Genomic DNA, 27,878 nt, shown 5'->3' on the forward strand with positions numbered 1-27,878 from the left:
TACCCTGGCGAGCCGCGTGCCGAACGTTGCCGACCCCTGATATAAAAGGTAGTTATAAACTGGAGGGTGTTATATTATTCTTCTTATCCACTGAGGACAGGACAAGTAATGGGCTTAAATTGTAGCAAGGGACCTTTAGGTTGGCCATTGGGAAAAACTTCCTAATTCTCAGGGTAGTTAAGCACTAGAACAAATTACCTAAGGAGGTTGTGGAATTTCAGTCAAAAGAGGTTTTTAAGAGCAGGTTAGACAAACACTTGTCAGGGATGGTCTCTAGATAATCCTTAGTCCTGCCTCACTGCAGAGGACTGGACTAGATAACCCACCAAGGTCCCTTGAGCCTGCAGTTCTGTGATTCTATGACAGCAGTAATGTCCTAAGTGTAGTGGTACAGATTTTGCTTTCCACTTTACACCTCAGCACAGTAATAATAGGCTACAGCATTTTAAAAGCATGTTCTTCAGCTGATAAATTAGTGACCCCGTCTATGACACAAAAGAAACCCAGAGTGCCACATACAGTCCTTGACATTAGATTAGCACGCAGCAGATCAGTAAAATTGCAATCTGGCATAAACCTCTCCCCCAGAATTCAAAGCTCCCCTGAAACACAGCACATGGATTTTCCTCTCCTGCCATGTTGTACACACAGTAGGTGAGGAACATGAATTTCAAAACAACAGCTGACAGTGACAATTTAAAATCTCACTTGAGAGTGCACAGCATAGGCCCAAATGCTTCCATTGCCTGAATTTCATATAGCACTTTAAGAACTGCAGGGAATCTTGTAAATTACAGAAAATGGAACTTTAAAGTATTGTCAAATGCCAGGAGAGGAGGTGTCTCAAGGATTAATTTCTGGAGTTTTCTGAAACTACTGTATCAGTTCCCCGCCTTCAACTTGCAAGCATGACTAAGGAAATCTGTTAGCTACAGAGCTCTAAGTAGTTGCAGTTAGACACTAAGCCATGGCTCCTCTTGTGCTCAGGACTGGCCATGAGATCTCCAAGGCAGAGGAGCAGTGTGAAAGGGACTGGCTTCCAGCTGGAGAAGGTACCAGCCCTGGGGGAAAGGTATGGAGGAGGGCAAGAAACCCAGCACCTGAGGCTCTTGAGGCTGGGGTGACCCAAAACAGGCTGGGTTTCTTGCCCTCCTCCATGCCCTGCCCCCCAGGGCTGGTGTTGTCCATGGCCCCATTTGCCCTCTAAGGCTGTTTTCAATTTAAACTGAAGGCTGACTTGAGAAGCCAGCCAAACCCTTTCTTTTGAGCTCCTAATGAGCAAGAAAGAAGAGTCCCGTTGGATAAAGATGGGGCCCATTATTCACAGGAGCCTCTTGAGGGACCACAGATTTATTTTAATCTGAACAAGTGATCATCCTAGGTCAGACTATCAGAAATGACCCTTCCAAGGCCTCTTCCTGCTCTCTGAGCCCTCCGCCGTTCAGAAAATAGGAACATTTAACTACAGCACCTATCTCACAATAGTACCCAAACACTGTGTCCGACCCATCAATGTCATACACACTTACGGCACACCTGCTGTCAGATGTGCACAGGGGATCTGAACTACATGAGCAAGGCTCACACAGATATAGCGGAATACCACAGCCAAGTTCCAATTTGCAGACCAAGAGTTCTCCCCCTGCACTTCAGGATAATCACCATTGTTCTACAAAACAGTACACACATTCCCCCAGGCACCCATCTATGGTGGTATGAGAAATGGCGGTCCAACTGATAACGTACTGCATTTGGTGGGAGAAAGGATACACGGTTAAGCATTAAGAAAGCCCCTGAGCCAGATCTCTGAGGTATCCAATGAGTCCTCCAACACCAACAATATAACAACGAAAACCCAATACTCCTACGGAAAAAAAATAAGCAGAAATTTCCTTTTAGGCCACCTTTACATAAAGCAGCAAAACGACCTCACAGTGCAGACACTTTTCCTCTTTTATCAGGTCTCATTTATCAAAGCCACTAGGCCAACCAAATGCCACAGGCAAGGAGACCTTATTTACGTGTATCTCCCCGGACAGATAATTTGAAGTTCCCTAGCAACTAATCAACTTTGCCTGCAAACAGAACCATAAAGGGCTGTTGCAGGCAATATGCTGCTTTCAAAAGCCATCTCAAGTTGTTAGTTGCCATTAATGGCCTCATCATTATAGCTGTTTACCGCATAAAAAAAGCACTGAAAGGAGCCAGCCTTCTGCTCTTGCTGGCAACTGAAAGCAGTGCCTTAAGTGACATCTACACCACGAGCTCGGGGTGCAATTCCCCTGCTTATGCTACCTGAGTATAACTAGATGGGTAGCCACGGTAGCACGGGTAGATGCAGCAGAGGGATGGTTGAGCCATGCTGAGTACATACCCACTAGTTTCAGGCAGGTTTGGCTGAGCCGTGCCTCCACAGCAGCTACCCGTGCTATCAAGGCTACACTGCTATTGATATTAGTATTAGCTTGATGAGAGCTGTCATGAGCGTGTGTACACGAGCAGGAGAGTCACACCTCTAGCTCATGGTGCAGATGTAGCCTTACACATAAACACACACACACACACACACACTTTGGATGCTAGGAATGCAGATGCCCCAATGTAGCGAATTAACAAAGTTGGCAGGAGGGGGGCCTGCTGATTCAAAGGAGAGAGGCTGGAAAACAACACACGCTGGGGAAAGATGTTGCCAGGCTCATGAGGTTCAATGAACATCTGGTCTTTCCTTCCAATAGGGTAAAAATGGACTTGAAGTGCTCCCCCCTCCCCAAACACAAACCCTAGAACTCCTATGCCTTCAATTTCACAGGAATAAAGAGACCAGAGCATGCGTCTGTACAGTATGAGAAGAGACCGTAGCCCTTTAAGCATCGTTTCAGAAACATAAATGCTGTATTTTATAATCTCTACACTGGAGATTCTTACTGCAGCGTCTTCAGAAGTGGCTGATAATGCAGCCGATAACATGAAAAATATCTCAGCCTGCCGCATGATTCTACAGGTCCCGGACCTTGTTTGCCAAGGCAGGGCAATGTCACATTCTTTAATGGTAATCTATTAACTCCAGCTAGATAGGCATCAATTGAAGACTGACCTTCCCACTGCCCTGGAATGAGATCTGTTGAACCGCAGTAGAAAGCAAACAAGGTACCGTTATTAACATACATCTGAGTCCTAGCTTAGACAGCAGCAACTCCTTTGCTGCAGGCTGGGGGCTGTTTACATTGGCTATGCCCTACAGTAAGTAAGTTTGCATATTAAAGAGGGGGGAAAACTGATGGGCCAAATCTTGTAGTCCTTGCTCAAGCAGAACCATCCACTGATCTTGGTTATAATCATTAGTGAGGAGATCAATAGGGAGCTGCACAGGATTTGGCCTCATCGTAAAAAAAAAATATCTAAAGTGAAGGCAAATCCCCCAAAGCACTGGAATTCTTGAGGTTGCTAAAATACGCTCAACTCTGTCCACTGCAGTGCCCATGGGACAGAGGGTAGTTCTGTACTTTCAGACACTTGAAAAGAGAGTATGTGTGCTTCAGTGTTTACATAAAAACTACTGTTTAATCTCTATAAACTGCTGCTCCATCCTATAGCCTAAATGGCTTGTTTCCAGGCCCTGCGGAAGAGTGTACTACCTCTTTAAGAGACAGGCTGGAGCACGTAACCCAACAGCCTGGCTGTAAACAAGGAGGCCTCCTGCCCTGCCCTGGCGCTGGGTAATTTAAACAGGACAAGGAAGCTGAATGGGGGAGAAGGGACTAGAAGTCCTGCTGACTGCACTCTCGCTGGGTTTTGTGAATCAGGCTTTGAGTGAGAGGGAAGGCAAAAATTGTATTGTAATGTTCAGCCATTAGGTGGTGCCATGTGTCACAGACCTTGCCTCAGCTGGTAAAAGCTATACCAGGCAGTGCATTAAAGCGTCTCAAAGAGAATATCTCTCTTGTGGCTCTCTGCATGACGGAAGCTCTGTCCAAATCTGGTACAGAAGCCTGACCTGCTAGTAACAGCCCTGCAGTGCAGCATGTTCAAGGAGTACATGACATCGAGATAAAGACCTTCTGAACTTTGTTCAGGTTCCTCCTTCCCCAGACCTTCCTAATAACGATCGGCTTCCCCTTGCTCAGGTCCGTACAGAGCCCATGTACCCTGCAACAAGGCTGTATAGTTTCTGCAGCACTGCGGGATATTTATACCAGCTTCAAGTCAGTTAAAGATGTGAGGTCTATTTAAATATGAAAACAAATGAGCCAACTAGCACCTTGAGCGAGTTGTTACAAAACTCAATTCAATTTCTTTTATGACCGACATCTGCCATGGGCCGCAAAACATACTGAAGACACAACTGCATCTCAAATGTTATGGGAATGAGGGGAAGAGGAAACATAAAATTATGCCAGCTGGGGATTTTGGTACTTGGGATACTAGGAGAAGCAGTTAGTGATTATAGATTAGAGCACCTTAGTTGAATGTTTTTGCTAAAACGATCAACAGTGAAATCATTATTAACAGTCACCCTTATGCTTCAGAATCCACACCTTATTTAAATGCCTGGGGCAGCTCCACCATGCAAAGCTATTGTATCTGCCTACAGACTCAGGAAGATGTCACTACATTGGTTACAATGAGGCCATATGTTTAAGGTTCTCTTCATAGCATGGGCTAGAAATAGACTTTAAAAGAAAGCTTAGAGTTTAGAGCAAGGAGTGGATTGAGAGGCAAATTCCACAGCCATGGAATTGCAGAGCATCTGAAGCCCTGATTATTTTATTTGCCTCTGGCACCTGGGGTCATAGCCTCCCCCAAGCAAATTGGCACTCCAAGACATTATATTTCTATGAAGTCATCTCCTGCCATACAGGAACTGGATTCATCAGTCCATTTAACAATCCCACATGCTCACTCACACCGAAAAGGAAATGTATTTAAATAAACCATCTCTTCTGGTTTAAATAAAGGATCACACACAAAGAGCTTCAGCAACATAATCAGTTTTAGCACAGAGCGGTTTGTAAGTGGTCTGGTTGGATCTACAATACCCGGGGCCTGCACAAAGGTGAAATTATCTCCTACAAGCCTCCAGGTCAGAATGTAATTTATCCATTCCTGGCCACACAACTGTGCTCCAGAACCTATCAGTACCTTCATTTTCTAACATCATTATGTTTATGCCTTGACATTAGCAAAGTAACCTTGGAAATGTGAAGAGAATGCAAGTTGCTTCAGCACTGTTGTTCAGCTCCTTCCTAGCAGCTTCTAAGACGCAGCTGTAACCCATGGGTCAGTGCATGTTACGAGTCACCCTCCATGCCCAAGCCAGAGGTGTGAGTCTGTTACAGTTGTCAGATAGAGCCTAGCTCATGCTGCAGAGCCTCAGGTTTTAACTCTGGCATCCCCAGTTCATTGCCTGGGGCCCGTTATGCATTTTGGATACAAAGCGCTGTGGCAGACCCTAAGATGAAAAGGTGGGAAGAGAGTAAAATAAATGGAACTGAACACATGCACACAGATCACAGAGGCACTACTGTGTCAGCTGCATTATTCGTTTCCAGCCTGCTTCCATTCAAAACGTCAAATCTGCCACCACAGAATTCCTGATCTGACGCACCAGCTGAAACCAGGCATCTTACCAACCGGTTCAGGTTCTGCAGGCCCAGCAGGCTGTGGTTCCACAACGCTCCCCTCTGAGAAGGTGCTACCATCATGGCGCCTCTGAGCCACTCGCAGAATTGAACGAAATAAATGGATCCTTTGTCCTATTTTACACACAGGCGTCAGATTCAGAGCGACTCTGCCAAAACGCTCCAGCATGTCCAGGAGGCGGCGCCAAAGCTGCAGCACTAGGGCAAGTTACAGGGACCCCAAGTGCTTTCCTAGACAAGCAGAAGGCCGGGTCCCAAACTCACCCCAACTCTGCCAGATCTAATCAAATCCCTGGGTCAGGGGAGAGGTGCCTCTGCACAAGGAGATTCATAAGAAGAAGTGGGGTTTAAGGAGGACAGGGGGTGATGGGCATCTGGGAAGTGAAGGCCAACCCCAGAGGGCAGTGAAAGCAGGCGCAGAGCCAAGACCTGGAGATGGTTCTAGGATAGAGAGGGGCTAGGGAGCAAGAAGGGGAGGAGGGGGAAATCAAGGCAGAGATGTAGACAGGCGGGAATTAGAGCCCTGAAGGGGAGAACTAGCAGCTTGAATGTTACAAAGAGGGAGCCAGTGAAGAGTAGGGCGGCACAGAGCCCCAGCTCAGGAGTCAGGGGAACTTGCTGCCATGCAAGAGACAGGAATGGGAAGGATTTGAGGATGTTGGTCCCTTGATAAGAGGGCTGGGACTGTCAGGGAACACACTCTTTTCCCTAGGGGAAAGGGGAAAATGCAACATATCGCGCTTTCTACCCCTTCCTCTTACATCTGTTTGTGGAGTAGCAGTGCTGCTGAATGCTGCGTATCCTTCTCTCCACAGAGCAAGTCAGTCAGGCATCAACAGGGGCTGGAAGAAAGTGAATGTACACAAGTAGAAAGGGACAGAGAGTTCTTCCCACGGTCACCTGCTCATATCCCAGTTCCACACCACCAGGCGGGCATACGCTCAGGCATGCAACAGCAACAAACTAAGCCAGCGCTCAGAGCAGCTGGATCTGCTGCTTATGGAGGTTGCAAAGTTCCATTTCTACAGCAAAAATACTGGCCAAATGGAGCCGGTAGGCAGTGTAGGAGCCATATGACCAAGGGCTCAGTAGTACAATTCTTAATTACTTCTGCTCAGCTGCAGTTCACAAAAGCTGTGCCAAAATCTTCCACTCTGACACCCTCAAAACCTGGTCAGCGTCCTTCAGTCAAGGAAGGGGGGGCCTCTCCAAATACAAACAAAATTGAGCAGCAGGCACCAAGCATGAGATACAGTTGTTTTACCCTTTGGGAGGCTGCAATCCTGCCTAGGGCTGAGGGACAATTTAAGACAGGGGCAGGCAAACTTTTTGGCCTGAGCGCTACATCGGGTTTGGTAAATTGTATGGAGGGCCAGTTAGGGGAGGGGGTCATGGCCCAGCCCACCTCCTATCTGTCCCTTCCCCCTGCCCCATCCACACACCCCCACTCCCCGTCCCTGACTGCCCCCTGCTGCCCCATCCAACCCCCCCCTTCCTGACTGCCCCCCTGGGAGCCCTGCCCCCATTCAACCCCTTGTTTCCCCCCCAACCCCTATCCACACCCCTGCCCCCTGACCACCACCCTGAACTCTCCGGCCCTCTATCCAATCCGCCCTGCTCCCTGCCCCCTTACCGCGCTGCCTGGAGCACCGGTGGCTGGCGGCGCTACAGCCACGCCGCCTGGCTGGAGCCGGGCGCTGCTGCCGTCATCACACAGTACAGAGCACAGGTCAGGTCGGCTCTGCAGTTGCACTGCCACCGGAGCTCACAGCCCTGCCGCCCAGGGCATTGAGCCGGCGGCGGAGTGAGCGAGCTGAGGCTGCAGACGACGGGGAACAGTGGGAGAGGGGCCGGGGGCTAGCCTCCCAAGCCAGGAGCTCAGGGGCCAGGCAGGATGGTCCCGCGGGCCGGATGTGGCCCGCAGGCTGTAGTTTCCCCACCCCTGATCTAAGAGTTACTGTTCAATGAGTCAAGCAAAGCAAATTCTGTTCCTAATAATCAGAGCCCATCAGTGAGAGGCCACAGGTAGTGCCTCATGGAGGCCGACCTCCCTTCTTGGCCTAGACCTGGCCCTCAAGTAAAGTTGTCAACGTTGTATTTAAAAAATAAGGGACAAACCTCAGATGGCCCCAGTCTGACTTGAACCTCTGAGGGCAAGTCCCTTTCTACCCACCCCCATGCTTCCTAGGTTTCTCTCTCCCAGCTCTGGATGCTGCAGAGAGCCCAGGGCATCAGAAGCTGGCGAGCAGCCGCTGTTACTGCCGTTCAGGGTCTGCACGGGCGCCAAGAGCCGAGTTGGAGGCTGCATGGCTAGTCTTTGCCTGCTGCGGCGCTCTTGCCAGAGTTCCTTCCTGACCCCGGCCCTTCAGCGCAGCACCAGGGCACGCAGCCCTGACCACTTGCCCTGCCAGACAGAGCCTGTGCAGGGAAAGCAGAGGGGACTGTGCTCAAGGACTGGAGTCAGCAGGGGGCCCTGGCCAGCAGGGGGCCATACTCATGGGTGCATCTGTCCACTCCCCTCCCGGCCCTGAGCATGGCCCAGTCTGCTTTCCCTGCGCAGCACTGAAGGGCCAGAGTCGGGAGGGGAATGGAAAGATGCACCCGTGAGTACTGGCCCCCTGCTGTTGAAATATTGGATAAAAGGTGTCCCAATTTAGTATGGGACAGGTAATTTTCTATTTAAATAAGGGATGTCCCTTGTAATACAGGACTGCTGGCACCCTACCCTCAAGCTAGGCTGAATCACAATGGCAGGAGGTAACAGAGGTGCGAGGGGATGACACTGCCCAGGCTCATTCCATGGCTACCTGATGGCTTCACTTTCCAGCCCTGCCAATCCAGCAATAGTGACAATAAAGAAATCAATGCCTGCATGCTATGGGGCACTGGAGTCTCTCAAAGCCACAGGAAGACCCGATTCCAGAAAAGGCTCACACCGCTGCTTCACAAAAGCAAAACACTGTGAGAAAGGAAAGTGTCTGTGTCCGTTCTGAAGGGACACATCCCCACATGCCAGTGTCGTGTGCACGCACTGGAAAAGGAACAGAATGATGAATTATTGCAGGAGGTTACAAAAAAGTTCCAGATGCTCAAGGTTCACTCTGGAAATGAAGGCATGAGAATGATGGTCCACAGTATAAGATGGCTTATACACCACAACTCCTCCTTGGGTCACAGACAGGCATCCAGATACGCTCCCCGTTAGCTGTACTGATGACCAGCTTCTCTGGATCCAACATCAGGTAGCTGTTAAATAGACTCTCCCCCTCATTGGGTTTGATCAGCAGCAAAAGGTCAGAACATTTTAATCTTTATGTTTCACCATCCTCACCCAATGAGTCAAATGGGAGCAGCTCACTCCTCTCAGAGGTATTGTTTCAGGCTGTCTGCAGCCAGAGGCAGACAGCACTGCACAGTGTTACAGGCAGTTTGCAATTTGAAACCTCACACTTTGTGGTAGGCATTCCGCAGCTCCTTCACTTTAACCCTACAATGCACTGCGTCCCAGTCATGGCCCTTGATATCTGCCCGTAGGTATCGTAATTCCTATGGCTGGAGTGCAGCTGGGACTGGACTGCTTCCTCCCCCAAAACACTGATGAGGTCCAGCACCTCGCCATTGCTCCATACTAGGGATCGCCTGGCACGTGGAAGCATGGTCACCTGGAAGGATACGCTGAGAGCACTACACGCCTTTCTGAGCAAACAAAAGGGAATTTCAAAATTCCCAGAGAATTTAAAGGGCGGGTCTGATGGTTGGTCACCTCAGGGCAGGGCAGTAGAGTTCAAAGTGAGGACCAGAGTGGCTAGAACAGGCATTGTGGGACGCTTCTGGAGGCCGATCAGAGCACATTAATAGACCAGGGCATCCACACTGGCACCGCAGCACTCCTGCCGGGGCACAGCAAGCTCTATGCTTCTCATGGAGGTGGATTACCAGGGGCGCTCCAGTCACAGAGTCCAGGCACTCTATGTGCCTTGCCAGTGTGGACACCTCAGGAGTTAGGGCGCCCGGGGTTGATTTAATGCGCTCTAACTTGCAAGTGTAGCCAAGGCCTAAATCTCTAGCCCCATGAAGATAACCACAAAGTGTGGGAGGCAAACCGCCGTTCCGGTGCTGCGTCCACAACTTGCTGTTTCTACAAAGAACTGGACGAAATACTTGGGGGCGACCCCACCTCCACTTCGAAGAGCACCATGGACACTTCAGAAGCCGTGGCAGCCCAGAGTTCAAGAAAGCAGGAGGAGGAAAGTGGGAGCGAGGGTGCTGAGGAGGAGGGGGGCCCAGAGCCAGAGGACAGCCCAGTATCCCTTAGATGCATGCAGCCAGAAGCTGTTTTCAAGCCAGGAGGAAGAGAGCCAGTCACAGGGGACGGTGCTTGTGGAAGAACAAACAGCAGAGGAGGTGCCCGATAAGCGGCTTTTATTTTGGGAAGGGAGTTGCTCGGTGTGGGCTCTTGGGGCGAGGAGGGTTGCCGAAAAAAGGGTTAGGGCTGCGTGCATGCCTAGATGCGGATATAGGGCATTGATGTGCTCTTTCACATCGCGATAATCGGCCTTAGTGATCTCATCAAAGGTCTAATGCAGAAGCTGGGCAATCCGCTTGCGCAGGTTCCTTGGCAGCGCTACTGTGCTCCTTGTCCCAGTAAGGCTAATAAGTTCGCGCCACTGTGCCGTGAGGGGCGGGGGGACCACTGCTGCACACAGGCAAGCTGCATAAGGGCCAGGGCAGAAGCCGCATTGTAGTAGAAGACCCTCCCTTGCTTCCCAGGTCACCCTCAGCAGCGAGATATCTTCTAGGACGAACTCATCCTGTGGAAAATGTGGGGACAGTGTTCAGTATAGAGGCCCCTGCAGCTGTTGGCTCTTCCAAAGGCACAGAACCCCAGAGAACAGTACGGCCCTGAAACAATCAGTCCCCCCTTGCCCCTGTGCTTACTCACCATTTCAGGGCTCTTGTGGGTTATATGCACTCGCTTTGGGACAGGCTCTTTCTGCTATTGCGTGCACTGTGCTTGTCTTTAAGTTCGGCCAAATCCTTGCTCTGTCTAGCGTGAACAATGCTGCCTGTGTTAAATGTTGCATTTTGGCTTTACAGATGCAACCTTTAGATCCCAGCCATTCTTGTTATCAACAGCCAAAAGGCTGCAAAGAATCAGGAAGCGTCCGCGAAGAAGCGAGGAGGACCTTTTGCATGAAGTCATGCAGCAGTCCCTTACTGAAAACCAAAAAGTACAGGAGTGGTGGATGACCGAAAGGAGGCTCCGCCAGGAGAACGTGGATCGCTGGCAACAAGCCACGGACTGGCTCCTAAGCATTATGAAACGCCAAGCGGACTCGAAGCAGGCCCTCATAGCACTGCAGATGAAGCAGATCTGCCTCTCCCATTTTCCCCCCAACAGCCCTTGTCACAAAACTCTTTCCCTTGTGCTCCCTTGTCACTGCCAACCCACTTTCCCCAACATCTGGTTTCTTATCGCCACCAGCTGCCTCCAACACCTGTAGCTTCACCACCCAGCCCTGCAAACTACAACCCTTACCCACTACACTCAACCCCCATCACCATGCGTTTTAGCCAGCCTGAAGTGCAGCGCTCATTGCACGGCACTCCAGACAGGAAGGCTGAATATGATAACAGGACATACGCAAATCTGTGATTGTCCCGTTCCCCACCCCACCCCATTCCCTCCTCCCACACAGCACAGATGTGTCATGTCATGTATGTTTCCCCAGCAGTTGTGTTTCTTTTCAATAAATGAATTTTTTGGCTTTGCAAAAACATTCTTTATTGCATTAAGTAAAAGATAGCATAGCCCAGGAAAGCAACAGGCACTGCAAGTCAGAGCATCATACGTAGCAAACACAGATGCCTACTAGAATTGGAATCACTGCACTTCATTCCCGTGCAGGGCACCAAACATTACTGGTGTCTTTCAGCATCAAAATGCTCCTTCAAGGCATCCTTAATCCTTATAGCCCCGCGCTGGGCCCTTCTAATAGCCCTGCTCTCTGGCTGTTCAAATTCAGCCTCCAGGTGTTGAACCTCCATGGTCCATGCCTGAGTGAAGCTTTCAGCCTTCCCTTCACAAATGTTATGGAGGGTATGGCATGCGGCTATAACTGTGGGGATGTTGTCATCGGCCGGGTCCAGTTTCCCATACAGACAGCACCAGCGGCCCTTTAAACGGCCAAAAGCACACTCAACAGTCCTTCTGCACCAACTCAGCGTGTTGTTGAACCGCTCCTTGATACTGTCAAGGCTCCCTGTGTAGGGTTTCATGAGCCACAGCATTAAAGGGTAAGCGGGGTCTCCAAGGATCACAATGGGCATTTCGACTTCCCCTACGGTGATCTTCTGGTCTGGGAAGAAAGTCCCGGCTTGCAGCTTCCTGAACAGGCCTGTGTTCCGAAAGATGCGTGCATCATGCACCTGTCTGGACAAGCCTGCGTTAATGTCCATGAAACGCCCACGATGATCCACACCACCTGGGGAACCATCGAGAAATAGCCTTTCTGATTTATGTATTCGGAGACTAGGTGCTCTGGTGCCAGAATTGGAATATCCGTCCATCTATCGCCCCTCTGCAGGTAGAGAAACCCATTTGTGCAAAGCCAGCCACAATGTCACATACGTTGCCCAGAGTCATGGTTCTTCTGAGCAGGATGCGATTAATGGCCCTGCACACTTGCATGAACACGATTCCAACGGTCAACTTTCCCACTCCGAACTAGTTAGCGACCGATCGGTAGCTGTCTGAAGTAGACTGCTTCCAGATTGCAGTAGCCACGCGCTTCTCCACCGGCAGGGCAGCTTTCAATCTCGTGTCCTTGTGCTGCAGGGTAGGGGCGAGCTTAGCACACAGTCCCATGAAAGTGGCTTTCCTCATCTGAAAGTTCTGCAGCCACTGCTCGTCATCCCAGACTTGCATGATGATGTGATCCCACCATTCAATGCTTATTTCCCAAGCCCTAAAGCAGCATTCCACTGTGGTGAGCATGTCTGTGAATGCCACAAACAATCTTGTGTTGTATGCGTTATGCGTGTCGACACCATCGTCGGACTCCTCACTGTCACTTTGTAGCTTAAGGAGTAACTTGACTGCAATTTGTGACGTGCTGGTGAGACCCATCAGCATATTCCTTACAAATTCAGGATCCATTCCCGCAGACTGAAAGGGAAGACAGAGCGTGCAGTACAAAAAAAACATTGAAAGATGGCACCAAATGTGGATGGAAGCACAGGGATTGCTGGGATGCAAAGCAATGCATCACAGGGCACTGGAACAGGATCCAGGATGCCCCGCGTGCGCCCCCCCCCCTCCTTCTCACAAGCCACAGCGCCAGAATGGGAAGAGGTGCTCTGTGGGCTAGCTGCCCATAATGCACCGCTCCCAATGCTACTGCAAGTGCCACAAATGTGCTCACGCCACTGCACTTGCAGTTGACAGTGTGAACACATGGCAGCGCTTTCCCTGCTGCGGTCTCCGAGGGCTGGTTTAACTCCCGGCGCTCTACATCTGCAAGTGTAGCCATGACCTTAATTTCAAAGCAACAATGCTTATTTTATAGAACACAAGATGCCCACCAATGAAAAAGCAGTGCTCACGGAGCAGCCACGAGCCTGTCCAATTGGACCTCTTGTTTTTTCCCCAAGACTTCATCTAGGACTGATTTTATCAGCTAGTATCTCAAAAACAGAATGCTTTATAACTGTTGACAACTGGAATTCCAAACATCCAGAGCACTCCTTTTCAGCTGTGTAGTTTCTCAGCAGGAGACCCTGAGTACATCTGGCAAATGGGGGGGGATGGGGAAGGGGAGCAGAAGAGGAGAAACAAAAGAGTAAAGTCCCATGTAGTTAAAAGCATAATACCCAAGAGAGCTTCTGTGTTGGATAACTATCCTGTACTGAACTTGAAGTTCTAGGGTGTCTTTCCATCTCTAACTGCTATGAGCTTAATTTTATACCTAGTATCTTACCCACAGTTGTTCATGATGTTCCTTCAGGGGAGCATTTAGCATGCTGAGAACGGCTTCAATTTCAAACCACGGCACAAGGGGCACTTCTATAGAAAACAGAGACCCACTGTTCCATTATCTCTCTCTGTTCAGTGTGCTTCCTTCCATTAATTATAACCTAATATTAAAAGGTGTAACAGTGGGTCTCTTAGGCCTGCTCTAAGTTAGGTCGATCCCGCTACATCACTCAGGGTTGTGAAAGATCAACACTCTGAGCGATGTAGTTTAGCTGACCCAGTACGGAGCGCGCTAGGTTGATGGCCTCATGGGTAGTAGAACCTCTCCCACTGGTGTAGGTAGGGTCTACACTGAAGCGCTATGGCAATGCAGATGAAGCTGTGTTGCTGTAGAGTTTCAAGTGTAGATCAGCCCTGAAGTATACTAGCACCACCTACCAACATGGCCCATGAAACACCCTGCTGCACTGCCAACAGATGGGCACCATAAGTAATATCCTAGGCATATCAGACTGCAGCAAGCTCCCAGAGTTAGGGTAGATCTTCACTAGAAATGCTGCAGCAGCACGGGGGTGCTTAGTTAGTACCCTCGCTTAGTTAATTCACCTTTCCAAAAGGCGGTAGCTAGGTCGATGGGGTCTACACTGGGGTTAAGTTGGTTTAACCATGTCACTCAGGGGGTGTGGATTTCTCATGCCCCTGAGCGAGGTAGCTGGGTCAAGTCAACTTTTTAGCGTAGATCTAGCCTTAGTCCAGATTTCCACTACAAACTTGTGTCGACTGAAATTAGGTCGGCACAGAGCCGCTGCAGTTGGTACATTGCTCATGTGAGCGCATACCGGCCCCTTTGTGTTGCCAGTGTGCGTACTCATCAGGACTGCTTGTCTCGATGCAGTGTGGTGCATCCTGGATAGGTATCCCACTATGCAACTCACCACCTTCCAGCACACTGTATTTTGGGAAGTCTTGGCAATGCATGATTCTGCCAAAAAGAGTGTCACAAGAGTGACTAGGAGAATGGGGTCAACTTCCCAGTTTGCAACTGTCTCCATCCCATAATGTTATCTGTATTCAAAAATTTTTGCACCTTTTTTCAAAATCCCACAAACCCACACGTCCCTCTTTGCTGTCTGCCACGTCTGACAGAAGCATGGCACCTGTATAGCTCTGCACTAATGTAATGAGCATTGCAAGCACAGAGCGCCTGATCCTGCGGAATTTGCAGAGATGAAAGAACTATGGAATGAGGGAGGAATGTGACATTTCCCTGGAGGACAGATTGCTGTGGGCCATATCGAGAACCGATTCAAGTTTGTCGGCGGCATTTGCGGAGCAGCTGCAGATGGTGGAGCGCCACTTCTGAGACTGAGAAACAAGCACTGACTGGTGGGATCACATCTTAATGCAGGTTTGGGATGAGGAGCAGTGGCTGCAGAACTTTCAGATGTGCAAGGCCACGTTCCTGGATCTGTTTGCTGAGCTTGCTCCAGCCCTCCAGCGTAGGGACACCAAAATGAGAGCTGCACTGGTAGCAGAGAAGCGAGTAGCGATTGCACGGTGGAAACCTGCAACGTCAAATTTCTACCAGTCAGCAGGAAATCAACTTGGAGTCAGGAAATCCACTGCGGGGACTGTTTTGATGCATTAATTGCCTCCTGATACGCAGGAATGTGATTCTCGGCAATGTGCAGAACATAGTGGATGGATTTGCAGCAATGGGGTTCCTAAACTACGGTGGAGCAATAAACAGCACGCATATCTCTATTCTGGCACCAGACCACCACGCCACAGAGAGTGTATCAATAGAAGGGCTAATTTTCCACGGTTAGGCAAGTGTTGATGGATCACGGGGAACACTTTACTGACATCAATGTGGGCTGGTCAGGGAAGGTGCACGATGCTCTCATCATTAAGAACACAGGACTGTTCAGAAAGCTGCAAGCAAGGACTTTCTTTCAGCATTGCAGAATGACAGTTAAGCATACTTTTGGTCGTTTGAAGGGACGCTGGCATTGTTTATTCAGTGACCTCAGTGAGAAAAATAGCCCAATGGTTATCGCTGCCTGTTGTGTCCTGCATAACATCCGTGAAGCAAAGGGGAAAAAGTTTCTGGTGGGTGGAGGCAGAGCAGCTGTCTGCTGAATTTGAACAGCTAGATACAAAGGCTATTAGAAGAGCTCAATCCAGAGCTACACAGCTCAGGGAAGCTTTGTAAGACCATTTTAACAGTGAACCAGAGTAGCATGTGTTGTTGTAGTGGGCTCTACCTCATCCTGCTTTTTAGTGGCCTGGTAAGAATCGTGTGGTTATTGCTGTACATGTAGGAATATAACATTGTCAATGCACCTATTAATTTTGTTTCTGAATGACCTTATGAGTTGTGAGACACTGTGCAGTAATAGGTAATTGGTTATTGGTTGCTTTCAGAACTGCTGAGCACTCAGCAGCATATGTTGTGAACTAATAAAAATGAATAGTTACAAATAATAGAATTTTATTCTGTAACAAATTCAGTGCAAAAAGAACCTGTGCAATTTCAAAACAAATCCATTAAAAACAGAACAAAACTGAATTTATTAAAGAGAACAGAACTTGTGAAGGGGAAAGAACATTCATGCCCATTTCAGCAACAAATACACCGACTGTGGCCGTCACGATTCAGTGTATGTAAAGCTATGATTGTTTTTCCATGTGCCCCCGTGTGGAGTGGCAAGGGTACTGCAGTGACCCTTGATTCCGCGTGGAATGTTGGAGGTGGGGGGGGAGTGTAGAAAGGTCCCAATGTTGGGCTCTTAATGGGCTGCAGAGAGGCGCGAGCCTGGGATTGTTAAACCTGCACCAGAATCTGCAGGATCTGTGTTTGCTGCCTGAGAAGCCCCATTATGTCTTGGTGCATCTCCGTCTCCTGGTCCTGCAGGGACTCCTGAGCCTTTCTTCTCCACTCACTCCTTCTCCAGGCTGTCCGCACAGTTCATCCTCCAGGCCGCGGGTTCATGGTACGGTGCAATACAGGCTTGCAGGATCTCATTAAAGAAGTCATCCTGAGATCTCCTTTTTCTCCTCCTTATCTGGCTCTGCGGGTGTGGAGTGGGAGACCCTGAAGGTCGCAATGGCAGCAGCTGCAGATAAAACACACAGAGGTAGCATTGTCAGCATATTCACTACAGAAAGCGAAACTTAAGATGCTGAATTCACACCCCTTGCTCCTCTAAAGTTTTAAGCTCTGCATTCTTGCTTCTACTTGGGATTGCTTGTGCACGGCACCCGTCACTGCACCAGCCATGGTGAGTATGATCCATTGGGGGTAGGGGAAGTGAGGAGGGAATTGTCTGATCACATGATTCTAGCCATACAGGGCAATGGCACAGATGTGGTGATTTTAGCTGATATCTCAGCCCTGAGGGTAACAGAGGCAGAGAGACCACAGCTGCTGCTGGCATCCCAAAACTGCCTGGCCCGTATGCTGCTAGCCTGTGTACTGCAATGGTGCCTGCTAAAATGATCACCAAGTGGCATGGGACAGTGTCCTACCACTGAAGAAGAAATAAGACAGCCCTCCCTAGCAACCTTCAGCTGACAACGGAAGAGGACCGCCATGAAAGTTTCATTGCAATCTCTATGGAGGATTCAAGGGACATCCCTGTGTACATAAACAAACTGCTCCACGTGGCCCCCTCACCTAATTCTAGAGGGGAATGAAAACCTGATAGCAACTCTACCTCTCTTGGTTGTACCACTCCCTCTTCTACATGAGTCAATTAATAAAAATGTCCTGCTACTTTGGGGATGCCACCCCTGTAATTTAAATATTTATCCACAGACACTTACCCAAGGCTCCTTTCCCTTCAATGGGCTTGCCCGGGATCAACAGGCGGGACTGGCTGGATTGCGGTGGAATCAAAATCAGGTCCTCACTGTGCAGCTGGATTCCCCTGGTCACCTGTCTCCCATATCCCTCCTCCTCCTCTTCCACCTCCTCCTTGCTGTTCATGGCAGGGACCTGTGACTCAGGCTCCTCAGAGATATCCACGGTGCTGGGAGTGGTGGTGGGGTCTCCACCAAGGATGGCATACAGCTCTTTGTAAGAGCAGCAGGTCTGTGGCTCGGCACCAGACTGATTGTTGGCCTTCCTGGCTTTCTGGTACATCTGCTGCAGTTCCTTGATTTTCATGCGGCACTGCTGCTGGTCCCTGGTCACGACCCTTCTCTTACATCCCCTGAGCAATCTGCTCATAGATGTCAAGGTTTCTACTGCTGATTCGGAGCTATGCCTACACAGCCTCTTCTCCCCACAGGCCCAGAAGTGCCAATATCTCCTGCCTACTCCAGGCAGGAATGTGCAGCCAGCATGGTCAACTGGGCAGTTTCAATCAACAATAGAGAGCTGCTAGGTGTGGTCGCCAAGCCAGGCAATCAGGAAAAGGAATTTCAAAAATTTGCAGGGCTTTAAGGGGGGCGGGCGGGACATCCGGTCTCTGCAAGCAGAGTTCACATTGGTGACGAAAGCAGTCAGCGTTGGGCATTTTGGGACAGCTGCTGGAGGACAGTTAAGGTCGACATAAGTAACACAGCATCTACACTCGCACTGCATTGACCTAAGTAAATGGCTATGGCTCTTCGCTGCTCGGGACGCTGATGTTATTGTGTCAGTGTAATGGGGCGCTTACATTGGTGGGAGACAAAGTTAAGAATAGACACATGCACAACTAGGTCCACGTAAGCTGTCTTGCATCGACCTAACTTTGCAGTGTAGACCAGGCTTTAGTTACTTTGTGGAGTGTGCGGGAAAATAGAAAATTGGGAATCTACTACCTTTTTGTTCCTAGCTTCAGTCTAATCATTACAGAGGCCAAATGTTCTAGGAAATGTTTAACTATATTTAGTCTACAGGCTTCCTAGAAAAAACTTTCAGTTCTCAATTATATAATGACACTACTGTGTATCAATTCAGACCAGTTGCTATTAAAGGTCTTGTGACTGCAACCACTTCCTGTCTCAGCTCACCCTCAAACATTGTGAGATCCTCTGCAGGGGTACGCTGCGTCTCTAGCTAGCCATTTTCAAACTACCATGTCTCGCTCCAAACATTCTCAACTCATTAAAGATAATTGACTACGGTGTTGCTGAAAGCAGCTCTTAGGTTCCTGCTTTGCTTCCTGCTCCAATCTACTATTGCAAGAGCACAGCTACGTTTTTGCACATTTGGTGGAGAAAGCATAGGCCAGAACTACTTTTGCTTTACAATCTGAATTTGTGCCGCATCTGAACGTATAGTCTCCCAAAGGCTGCACTTCACATTCACTCTTGGATATGTAGAAGAGTGTCTTTCGACAACGAAAGCCTCTTAGTACAGCTTGCCAATGAACCAACACATTTGTAAAGACAAAGTAAAACATGCACTTAGTAAAGTTTATCCAACCAACCACCCCAGGCAATACCACTTTCCATCCTGTCATCTGGTCAAGGGCTGTGTCATATACAAGCATTACAGTAGGCAAAAGCATGAACTCTATCTTATTCTGACAAACCAACAGTGAAGCTGGCAAGCAGTCCACAGGGTTTAGGAGTATACAGCTGAACAGTGGCAGTTTGATGTCAGACATAGGAGTGTTGCATTTCAGAGTAGTTAGGAAGATCTAGCCACATGCATGTTATTGGGCATGGAGGGGGGAAGGAAAGATAGACACACACACACAGAAACTCTCCTCTGAGCCATGTTTCCTGTTCTACATTTGCTCCCCAAGCAGAGCTCCCAGTGAAGTCAGTTGCACACCTGCCAGACGGCAGTGCTGATTAGGCAACAGATCGGCAGAGTGGATCAGCAGAATTTGGTCTGAAGAGGGGATGGGAAGAGGGTTTATAGCTTACATTTCTACAGTACCTCTGACTCCAAAGAGCTTTGAAGACTTGACCAACAGATGCGCAATATACAGATCGTCTCCACCTTTGCTGACACACAGCTGTTTAAAGATGAGCTGCAAAACTTTTGCTAAGAGTTAAAAACCTGTTTGCACAACTACAAGTAACTCTGGCTGGTCAGAAATGCCATTAACAGAGGATTTGAACAAATTTGCTTTTCTAAGAGGCTGAGGAGAGTCTGGACTGCCAGCATCCTGCTTCCTTCGTCAGAGTGAGTGACAAAGGGAACGAAAAGCAGGGCTGAGAATGGGACAGTTCTTTCAGGCCATCATAGGTGTACTTGTGAGGTCATCTATTGGCAGAGAAGCCAGAACATCTGCAGCCCAGATTTCTGAGGATCATGGGGAAGAGGCTGGTAATTGCCTTGTGGTTTGTTTTGAAACTATGGTTGGGGTGTATTTTACCAATGGCTATTCGCTCTGCTGGGATTGCACAAAATATACAGGTTTTTTTATTCTCTACCCCCCCACCCCCGATTTAACCATGCATTGCAGCATTACAACAGTTTGGGACAGGAAGAGAGTATCATCATATCCAGGTGAGCTTGGACAGTAGGGTGAGGGTTAGAGAAGGTCCCTATCTTGGTTGGAATGTGGCCAAGACACCCGGATTAATAGCACTCATAATACTCTTACGAGAAGAGAGCATCATTAACCACAAATGGCCAAGACCTTGGTATTATGGCTCATCAACAAGGACAACAATTCTAGCAGCACAGCTTCCCACAATTCCGTGCTGGGGCACTGGTATGTTACTGACTCAAAGGACTATTGGGTCACCACCACTTCCTCTAGCACATAGGCGAGGTAAGTACTTAGCTAAAGAAAACCCAGCCTTCCATAGCTAGTGATATGTGACAAGTTCCGAGGATAAGCTAAAGAAAATGCTATCGAGGAAGCTAGTCAGATGCGCCTATTAATCTTGTCCCAAGAGACAAAAACAAAGGGAACTTAGGAACTGAAATGAGGCAAATTTAAAACCAAGCAGAGAAGATGCTATTTTGTACAGAGTGTAGTTCACATGTTGATCTCAATGCCACAGATGCAACTGAGATAGACTTCAGCATGATTAAAATACCAGGCAATTTATATGAACAGAGAAGTCTTATAGCTCCCTAGCTAGGTTTAGAGGGATATTCACCATCAGTATTTTAGTAATTTGACAACTATACCGTCCAAGGGTGGTTAACGTCAGTTATGCTAAACACAATATTTTAAACTGAGAAAGATCCCACCCAATATTTACCTAATTGGCAGGTGCTGGGAAAAATGGAAACCAAAGAAAAGAAATGCAGTGACTGGCTCAGTCACCTCTGACCTCACAATCCTCCTCTGTAGTAAGGTGCACCATCATTTTGAAATTAAATCAGCAAACATGAAAGCCTCACCCTAAGGGTGATAAACCAGATGAAACAGTGAAATTGAACATACCAAAAGTGCTGTTAAACATACAAAAACCCAGAAAAAATACCAGTATTTTTTTCTCGCTAATCTCTCAGTTCTAGGAAGGTAGGTAAATTACTTGTAATAACTGTAACTAACATGTCACACAGAGTACGATTTTGGAGGTGACATATCCCTTTACGCTTTGGGCCCACAAGACTTGGTAGAATCCCTTTCATTGTCTTGTAAGAATCTTCTTATCTATCAGATACCAGGAAAAGGGAAGCTTATGGAAGGCTATACATAAATGCTCACTTTCCCAACCAACACAGTTTCAGTCATGATGATCTTGAGTTCTTTGAAACCCTTGAATGAACGCAGATATGCCTTATAGGTTCAATTACCTTTGTATCATCTTTCCAAAGGGGCTGTGGTGAATTCTCCATCACTGGCAATTTTTAAATCAAGATTTGGAGGATGCTTTTCTAAAATACCTGCTCTAGTTCAAATAGGAATAATTGTGGGGCAGTTTTCTGGCCTGTGTTACACAGGAGATCAGGCTACATGATCGCAGTGGCTTTCATCCCTTCTGACCTTGGAATCTATGAATACATATGCCCCCCCTCAATATTCTGTAACAGACACACACTAGGAAAAAACACACACACACTGATTCATCAGTAGGACATTATGAGAAGTAGACTAATTCACAGCTCAGAACACAATTCAGAATTGTACTCTTTTTCTAGAGAAGATAAGTATTTATTTTCAAAGCGATCAAATTCAACCCTGCTTGGACGATTCTGACTTCCTTTGATGGGGTAAAAAAAAAGGTCAATATTGTACCTGGAAACTCTCTCTTTAAAAAGAAGTTTACTTATCAATCATGTGGTTAATACATTTGCTACAGAAAGGGGACACCAACTTTTCTGCAGGCTGTGTGTAACCAGACATGTTATTAGGCAATAAACGCCTCTCTGAAGGGGACTTACGTTCCTGAGCTCCCACAGTGCCCTGATCAGTTGGGAGAGCATCACATCAAGACTGGCTGAAAAACAAGCTGCTTCCTTTGGAGATGGCACCAGTATCATTCACCCCGAGAGCTGTAGACAAGTTCCATCCTACTCCAGGTATCTGAGATCTCAACAGACAGTCCAACCTGCCCCCTTCCCATGCCCGTTTTTTTTTGAGGGGGGGGGAGCAGGGGGGGGTAGGAGCAGGAGGCTTAATGTACCTACCCAACAGTTGTCCTGAATATTTCAGATCCATTTTTCCCAGGGACCTTCACCCCACGCTGACAGATCATGCCACAGCAGCTGTGACTGATAATTTTCCAGCTACAACTCAGGAAGTTAAACAAACAGAGCCCAGTGTTTCTGGAACAATAGGGTTTTGGAGAAGAGAGAAATCTAAGGAGAGATTTACCTCATCGTCCTTCCAGTCTGAGAAATCAATCTTGAAGGAAGGCAGGGAGAATTGCTGGCTCACCCCTCTCTTGTAATGAACCGTCTCTGACTGCAGAGAAGGATTCTTTGTGCTGTATCTGGAGAGGGGGCAAAAAAGAAAACTCAGTGTAACAAGTGATTGCTCTGTGCTGGACTCTAAGAAAGTCATTCATGCCTGCGGCCTCCCAGGAATCACAAATGGCTGCTCTGAGAAGCGACGCTGGCAGGGGCTGACAGTCATTCACTCTGGACACAAAAAGGAAGAGAAAGTGGGCTCAGGAGAGGGAAACAGCACAGGAACACAGCCCTGATCTGCAGTCAAGTTGATCAGTTCCATAGTGGCCTGGCTGAGAATATCAGTCAACAGGGCAGCACACAGCACTGCAGACAAGGGGCCCAGGCTAGCAAAGGCTGACCGCACAGATCTGGAGTATGGGCACTGCTGGCACGTGGTTTAGCAGGCTCGGTCTCCTCAATACTTTTGAAGAGGAATCCTGGCCCCTCCCCTCACACGCACAGCTGAAAGCTTGAGCAGTGATCTAACAGTGATAAATCATTCCACACCTCCTCCCATTTGCTGACAGGCTGTCTGTGCCCCGCCTGCGAGATGGCATTTGGTGCCCTCTAATGGCTGCACACAGACAGCAGCGGCAGCTCAGCATTGGATCAGCATTTGGGCCAAGCAGCAGGAACTAAATTTGACATCCTCCTCCCACACCCAAGTCTCCAAGCCCCATGCCCCCTTCCCTCCCTGCAAGAGAAGCACCCTTGGTCTAAGGGCAGTACGACTCCACTAGCTCAAGGGCATCCCCCACCAGTTGCACCAACACCAGATCCAGGGGTGTTGGCCGACTCTCCCTCCACACTTACGGTGGAGTGACAGTTCTTTCACTGTATAGTGTCTTATTCTGAAACCAAGGCATCACCTGGAGCAATAGGGTCACCTGCCACCCTCCAGGCCTTCTGCACTTGTAATCAGCTGGGTTCTCTGCCCTAACCCAAGTTAGAAGTTCCAGCAGGGCTGTAAGCATCCAAGGAAATTTCCGCCTGGTGCAACTATTTACCATGTCCAGGGTGTAAGTAATGTCTTACAAATCACAGGGGAAGCAAAGGGGTGTTTAGCAGAGTTCAAACCCAGGACCTACAGTCCAGACCTTTAGGTACTTGAGTTAAAGGAGTAACTCCATTGGTTAGCCATAGTAATAGGCTGTTATCCTCAGTATCCTCCATTGTAAGGGAGAGGAATAGCAGCGGCTCTGTAAAAACAAATGGCTTGAAACAGGGGCTTTGTGCTTGCTCAAAGAGCAGGGGATGGAGAGAAACCAAGCAAGGGAGGCAAGGAGAATGGGAGGCGAGGCTCCTGAGGTGAAAGAGAATGAGAGAAGGGCAGAGGTGTGCGAAGGGCAAGACCATGGCTCTGAGGAAAATGTGCAAGGAAAGAGGAAGTCAGGGAGTAGACATATGGCTAGGAGATCTGGATTCAGCATCTTAAAAGGATTAAGAATCTGATTAGCTCTTTTGTGATACAGAAGTGGAGCTCACAGACTGTTAGGAACTAAAGCGCCTGCTGTGGTTGGGAAGCACACTTGCAACTTCCACAAAATACAACTCGGCCAAGGTAACTAACGCAGCGCGTGCAGAAGAGAGATGGTAAGGCACAGCTCCCACGAGGACTCCAAAGAACACGACAACAGCCGCCACCACCTACTGTGCCCTGCCTCTGCTCCAGCCAGGAGCACGATGCAGCTCCCACATATTTACACAACAGCAGTCATCTCCCTCATGTTTTCTGTCTTGCATTCAGAGCTTAAAGCTTCCCAGAGCTCCATAGTAATGCTTTTGTTGCCATGGTTGCATGGTACAGTTGGTTGGCTCCTTAGATGAACTTTTAACTAGCTGACAGTTCCATTTCCAAGTTGTTGGTTGGCAGTCTAAAGCAGGGGATGTTCTCTTTGGAGTCCACAGCAAGCTGCTCCAGGACAGCTACACCACTCACCCACCTAACAGCCGAGAGATTTAATGCTGTTCTGACACACGTGATCAATAGTTAGCTATCCACGGCCTGTTTTGAGCACCACTGCACACCTACCATTAAAGAGCACCAACCCAGGGAAAGCGCCTGCTCATCTGCCCTTACCCTTACGCGCTCAGGCCACTACTTTCAAACTGGGGGGCCTAAAGTTAGGCTCCTAAATCCACAATCAAGTCCTTAGGATTTAGTCGCCGATTGTCAGAGAAGCTGAGCACTTACAAATCCCACTCAAGCCAGTGGGAGCAGGAAGCTTGGAGAAAAAGAGACCACTTCTATTTTAGGAGTTTAAACTTCTGATTTTAGGCCTCCCAGTTTGGCCTCAGCTATCTTGGTGATGAGCACAGCATAAATGTCTGGAGGAGAAAGAACTGAGGATGTCTTACCCAGCCGGCCTGAGCCAAAAATTACATGCCCCAGGCAAGTGAGCATACAGGACCTCCTCCCGAGTTGGTGTACACTGGCATAGTTACACCGGAAATCCATTGCCACGACATTGACACCAGCTAAGGACCTGGCTGATAGAATTTTGCCAGGCTAATTAGACGGTCAGTGGACTCACTTGCACGGGGTGCAAAAGACTGATTTTGCAAATCGACAGGGTGGCAAATAATAAAAACAATCCGGGGACTGCACTAAAACGTGCTTTGTTCATTCTTGCTGGGCTAGTTTCATTTTAATGATTTATGACAATACTTTACAATGTACTAAAAAATGTTCAGAACAGTACAGCATAAAAATAACACAGCTGTAGTAATAGGAGATCTTGCTGCAACCTCTGTTATTAAAGTGCTGTGGGGAGGTGGGAAGTGACAGCTGCTTTGTGTGTGAATTATAGGGCACGCAGGTGAGTGTGGTTTTACTTCCCGTACAGTCAAATCAGCTAAAGCGAGTACACGGTGTACCTGTCTGATTCCTTCCTTCAATGACATCAAAGAACCAACTCAATTGCTGGCTAGGTGTTAACGGCCCCATCATACAGATGAGGAAACTGAAGTGGAGAACGAAAGGGACTTGCCCAAGGTCACATCCAGCTGGGAGAAGCACTGGGAATGAAACACAAATGCCTCGAGTTCCAGTCCCCATCCCCTGAGCTAATCACTAGACAATTCTTAGGACTTGCTAGAAGAGATGAGGGAGAAGATAGCCTTCCCCAGCCACAAGACTGTACTTCATTGTAGCTTGCACAGCATTTGGAGCTCCTCAGACAAGACCTGCTCAAGAAGGCAGACGTTCTCATCATCGCAGCTAGGAAGACATTTTATCGATGGGCACAACTACCACCACATGGACTGTCAGCCAATGTAGTTAGCATTCCACACCAGTCCCACATTTAGAATTATCTTGCTTCAAAAGCCTGTATGTACCGCCTGTGTGCAGCCTGCCTTACAATAAGCAGCACAGAAGAAAATTTAAGAGCATGGGTCTGCCTTTTGGGGATGCACTTGAGTTCCATCTGCAAGTCTGAGTGGAGGCAGCTTGCATTTTGGTCTGGGTGTTCTTGGTGGATTTTCACGCTGAGAGCGGCAAGAGTTGGGAAAGCCAATAGTGCTTTGCTGATGTTCTGAGTCCCAGGAGTTGGCATGGAATTGACACCCCGCTCCCCCATACTGCATCCTCTCCTTTCACCTAGGAAAGGGATCCGCAGTCAACTTTACTTCCCCTTCAGACGTAAGTGTAACAAGTCAGGCATAGGCATCACTTCAATTCAATGAGATGTTACTGGCAGAATAAGCTAGACAAATGTTGCTAAATAGCTGAGTATGAAAAGTCAGACCCCTCAGGTCTCCGTCAGAGCAGTTAGGACCCATGCAGGACAGGTCACGCACCGTGTTTGGGGTTTGATCCCGTGGCCGTTTGTGTGTCCATTCCTGACCTGGTGGCAGGTTGCCACGTAGTGCAATGTCATCTCTCTCCTTTCTCCCAGGAAAAGGCACAGCTTCTCCGCACCAGCCCCAGAGAAACTCTGGCCTGCTGAGTGTGTGAAATCTGCCCTTTGGCAGGCAGGTTTCACCATCCCAAGACTGTAGCTGATCTAGATTTGCTAGCTGGACTTGCTGTGTAAGAGGTGCTGCCTTCATATTTACTCTAACCAGCATGCCCAAGTTGCTCAGTTTCTCTGCAGCTGCACTAGCATGTAAGGCAAGAGGGGGGTAAACTCTTATTTACCTGTGAGCAGTGAAATCTCTGGAACTTAGTTTTATGGCATATGAGTTCCAAGCACTACAGCATTTCTTTGGGGGCTGCTATCTGTATGGTTCAAAGCAGGCTTTGGCCTTAAAGACAGGAGTAGGCTTGTGCCCAGCAGCAAATTCCCAGCCCTGGATTGCTTCACACCCTTCTCCTTGATTGTACAGAGAAGCCAAATTAAGCATGAGTGTCTATAGCAGAAAGGACTTTCACAGGCCATGAATAAGCATGAGACTATTAAGTGACAAGACGCTCATCTAGTACTGCTGCCTCCTTTTTGTACACACTCAACTGAATGCAGCCATAGGCCAAGCCATACATTTGATTAGCTGGTTCACCGCCATCAAAAGGAATTAAGTTCAAAATCCCACATGCAAACAGAATGTGTAACAGGTAAGTGACCCCATGTCACATGTGCTGTCAGTTTAAGAGAGACTGGGTTGGGTGGGGTGGTTTTGCAGCAGCTAATACTAATAGAAATGAAATGTAATAAATCATTCCAATGAAATCAGCCGTGCTTCATTGTGCCTGCAAGAAAACAGTGCAGCATAAGTAATCCAGGGAATAGTATCTCTTGTCTCTAAAGCACATGGAGAGGAAAAGCTCTGCACAAGCAATATCCTCACGCAGTTAGAAACCAAGACTATCAGGTCACCTTTGGCAGCACAGAATTGGTCCTTAAAGCGCACGCCCAGCCCAGATGGCTAGTTTTAAGTGACTCCAGTCATGGGGCTGACTCCAACTCTTTCCCTTAGGGGACTACTGAACCCTCAGACCTCACAGTTAGGAAATGGTTCTGGGACATTCAGCAAGACACCTGCAGCTGGAAAATCCCTAGGTACCCTGTTTTAACAAAGAGCATGACATGCCAGTGTGATGTGAGGCTTTGGACAGATGAGGGAAGGGATCTCAAAGCTACTAATCATGCAAATGAAACACACAGGCTGCTCATACAACACACACATGCCATCTTCCCCAGCCTAACAGATTCCAGAAAACGCAGCTGGTCCCATGAAACAGACAGACAAGTCTCAGACAGAGAAAAGACAAGTCTCCCCTCCTTGTGTCTTCAAGATGGGATTCCCATGGTATTGATGTCATTCCTTTTTCAATTGGAGTGTTGAGCCATTCCAGGAGGAGATTTCCTTTTGTCTGTGAAATGGATCCCAGTTCTCTTAGCAAAGGGAAGGAGACCTATTAGGTCTGGATAGAACTGTAGGATAAGCAGGCCATGGGGGGTTGTGGTCCATGGATGAATGGTCTCTGCACAGGATGCCTCTCCCCAAGACCTGAGAGTCC

General features: G+C 48.3%; 1 protein-coding gene across 1 annotated transcript in view; it reads right to left on the reverse strand.

Moving 5' to 3' along the window:
• The window catches only part of MGRN1 (mahogunin ring finger 1), a gene marked incomplete in the record, with an annotated part of 112,863 nt that overhangs the window by 53,402 nt on the left and 31,583 nt on the right, over positions 1–27,878 (reverse strand). Inside the window, 1 exon segment of the mRNA XM_034784848.1 lies at positions 22,341–22,458. Coding sequence (XP_034640739.1) covers positions 22,341–22,458 — 118 coding nt within the window.

Source organism: Trachemys scripta, chromosome 10 (genome assembly GCF_013100865.1).
Source record: "Trachemys scripta elegans isolate TJP31775 chromosome 10, CAS_Tse_1.0, whole genome shotgun sequence".
NCBI lineage: Eukaryota > Metazoa > Chordata > Testudines > Emydidae > Trachemys > Trachemys scripta.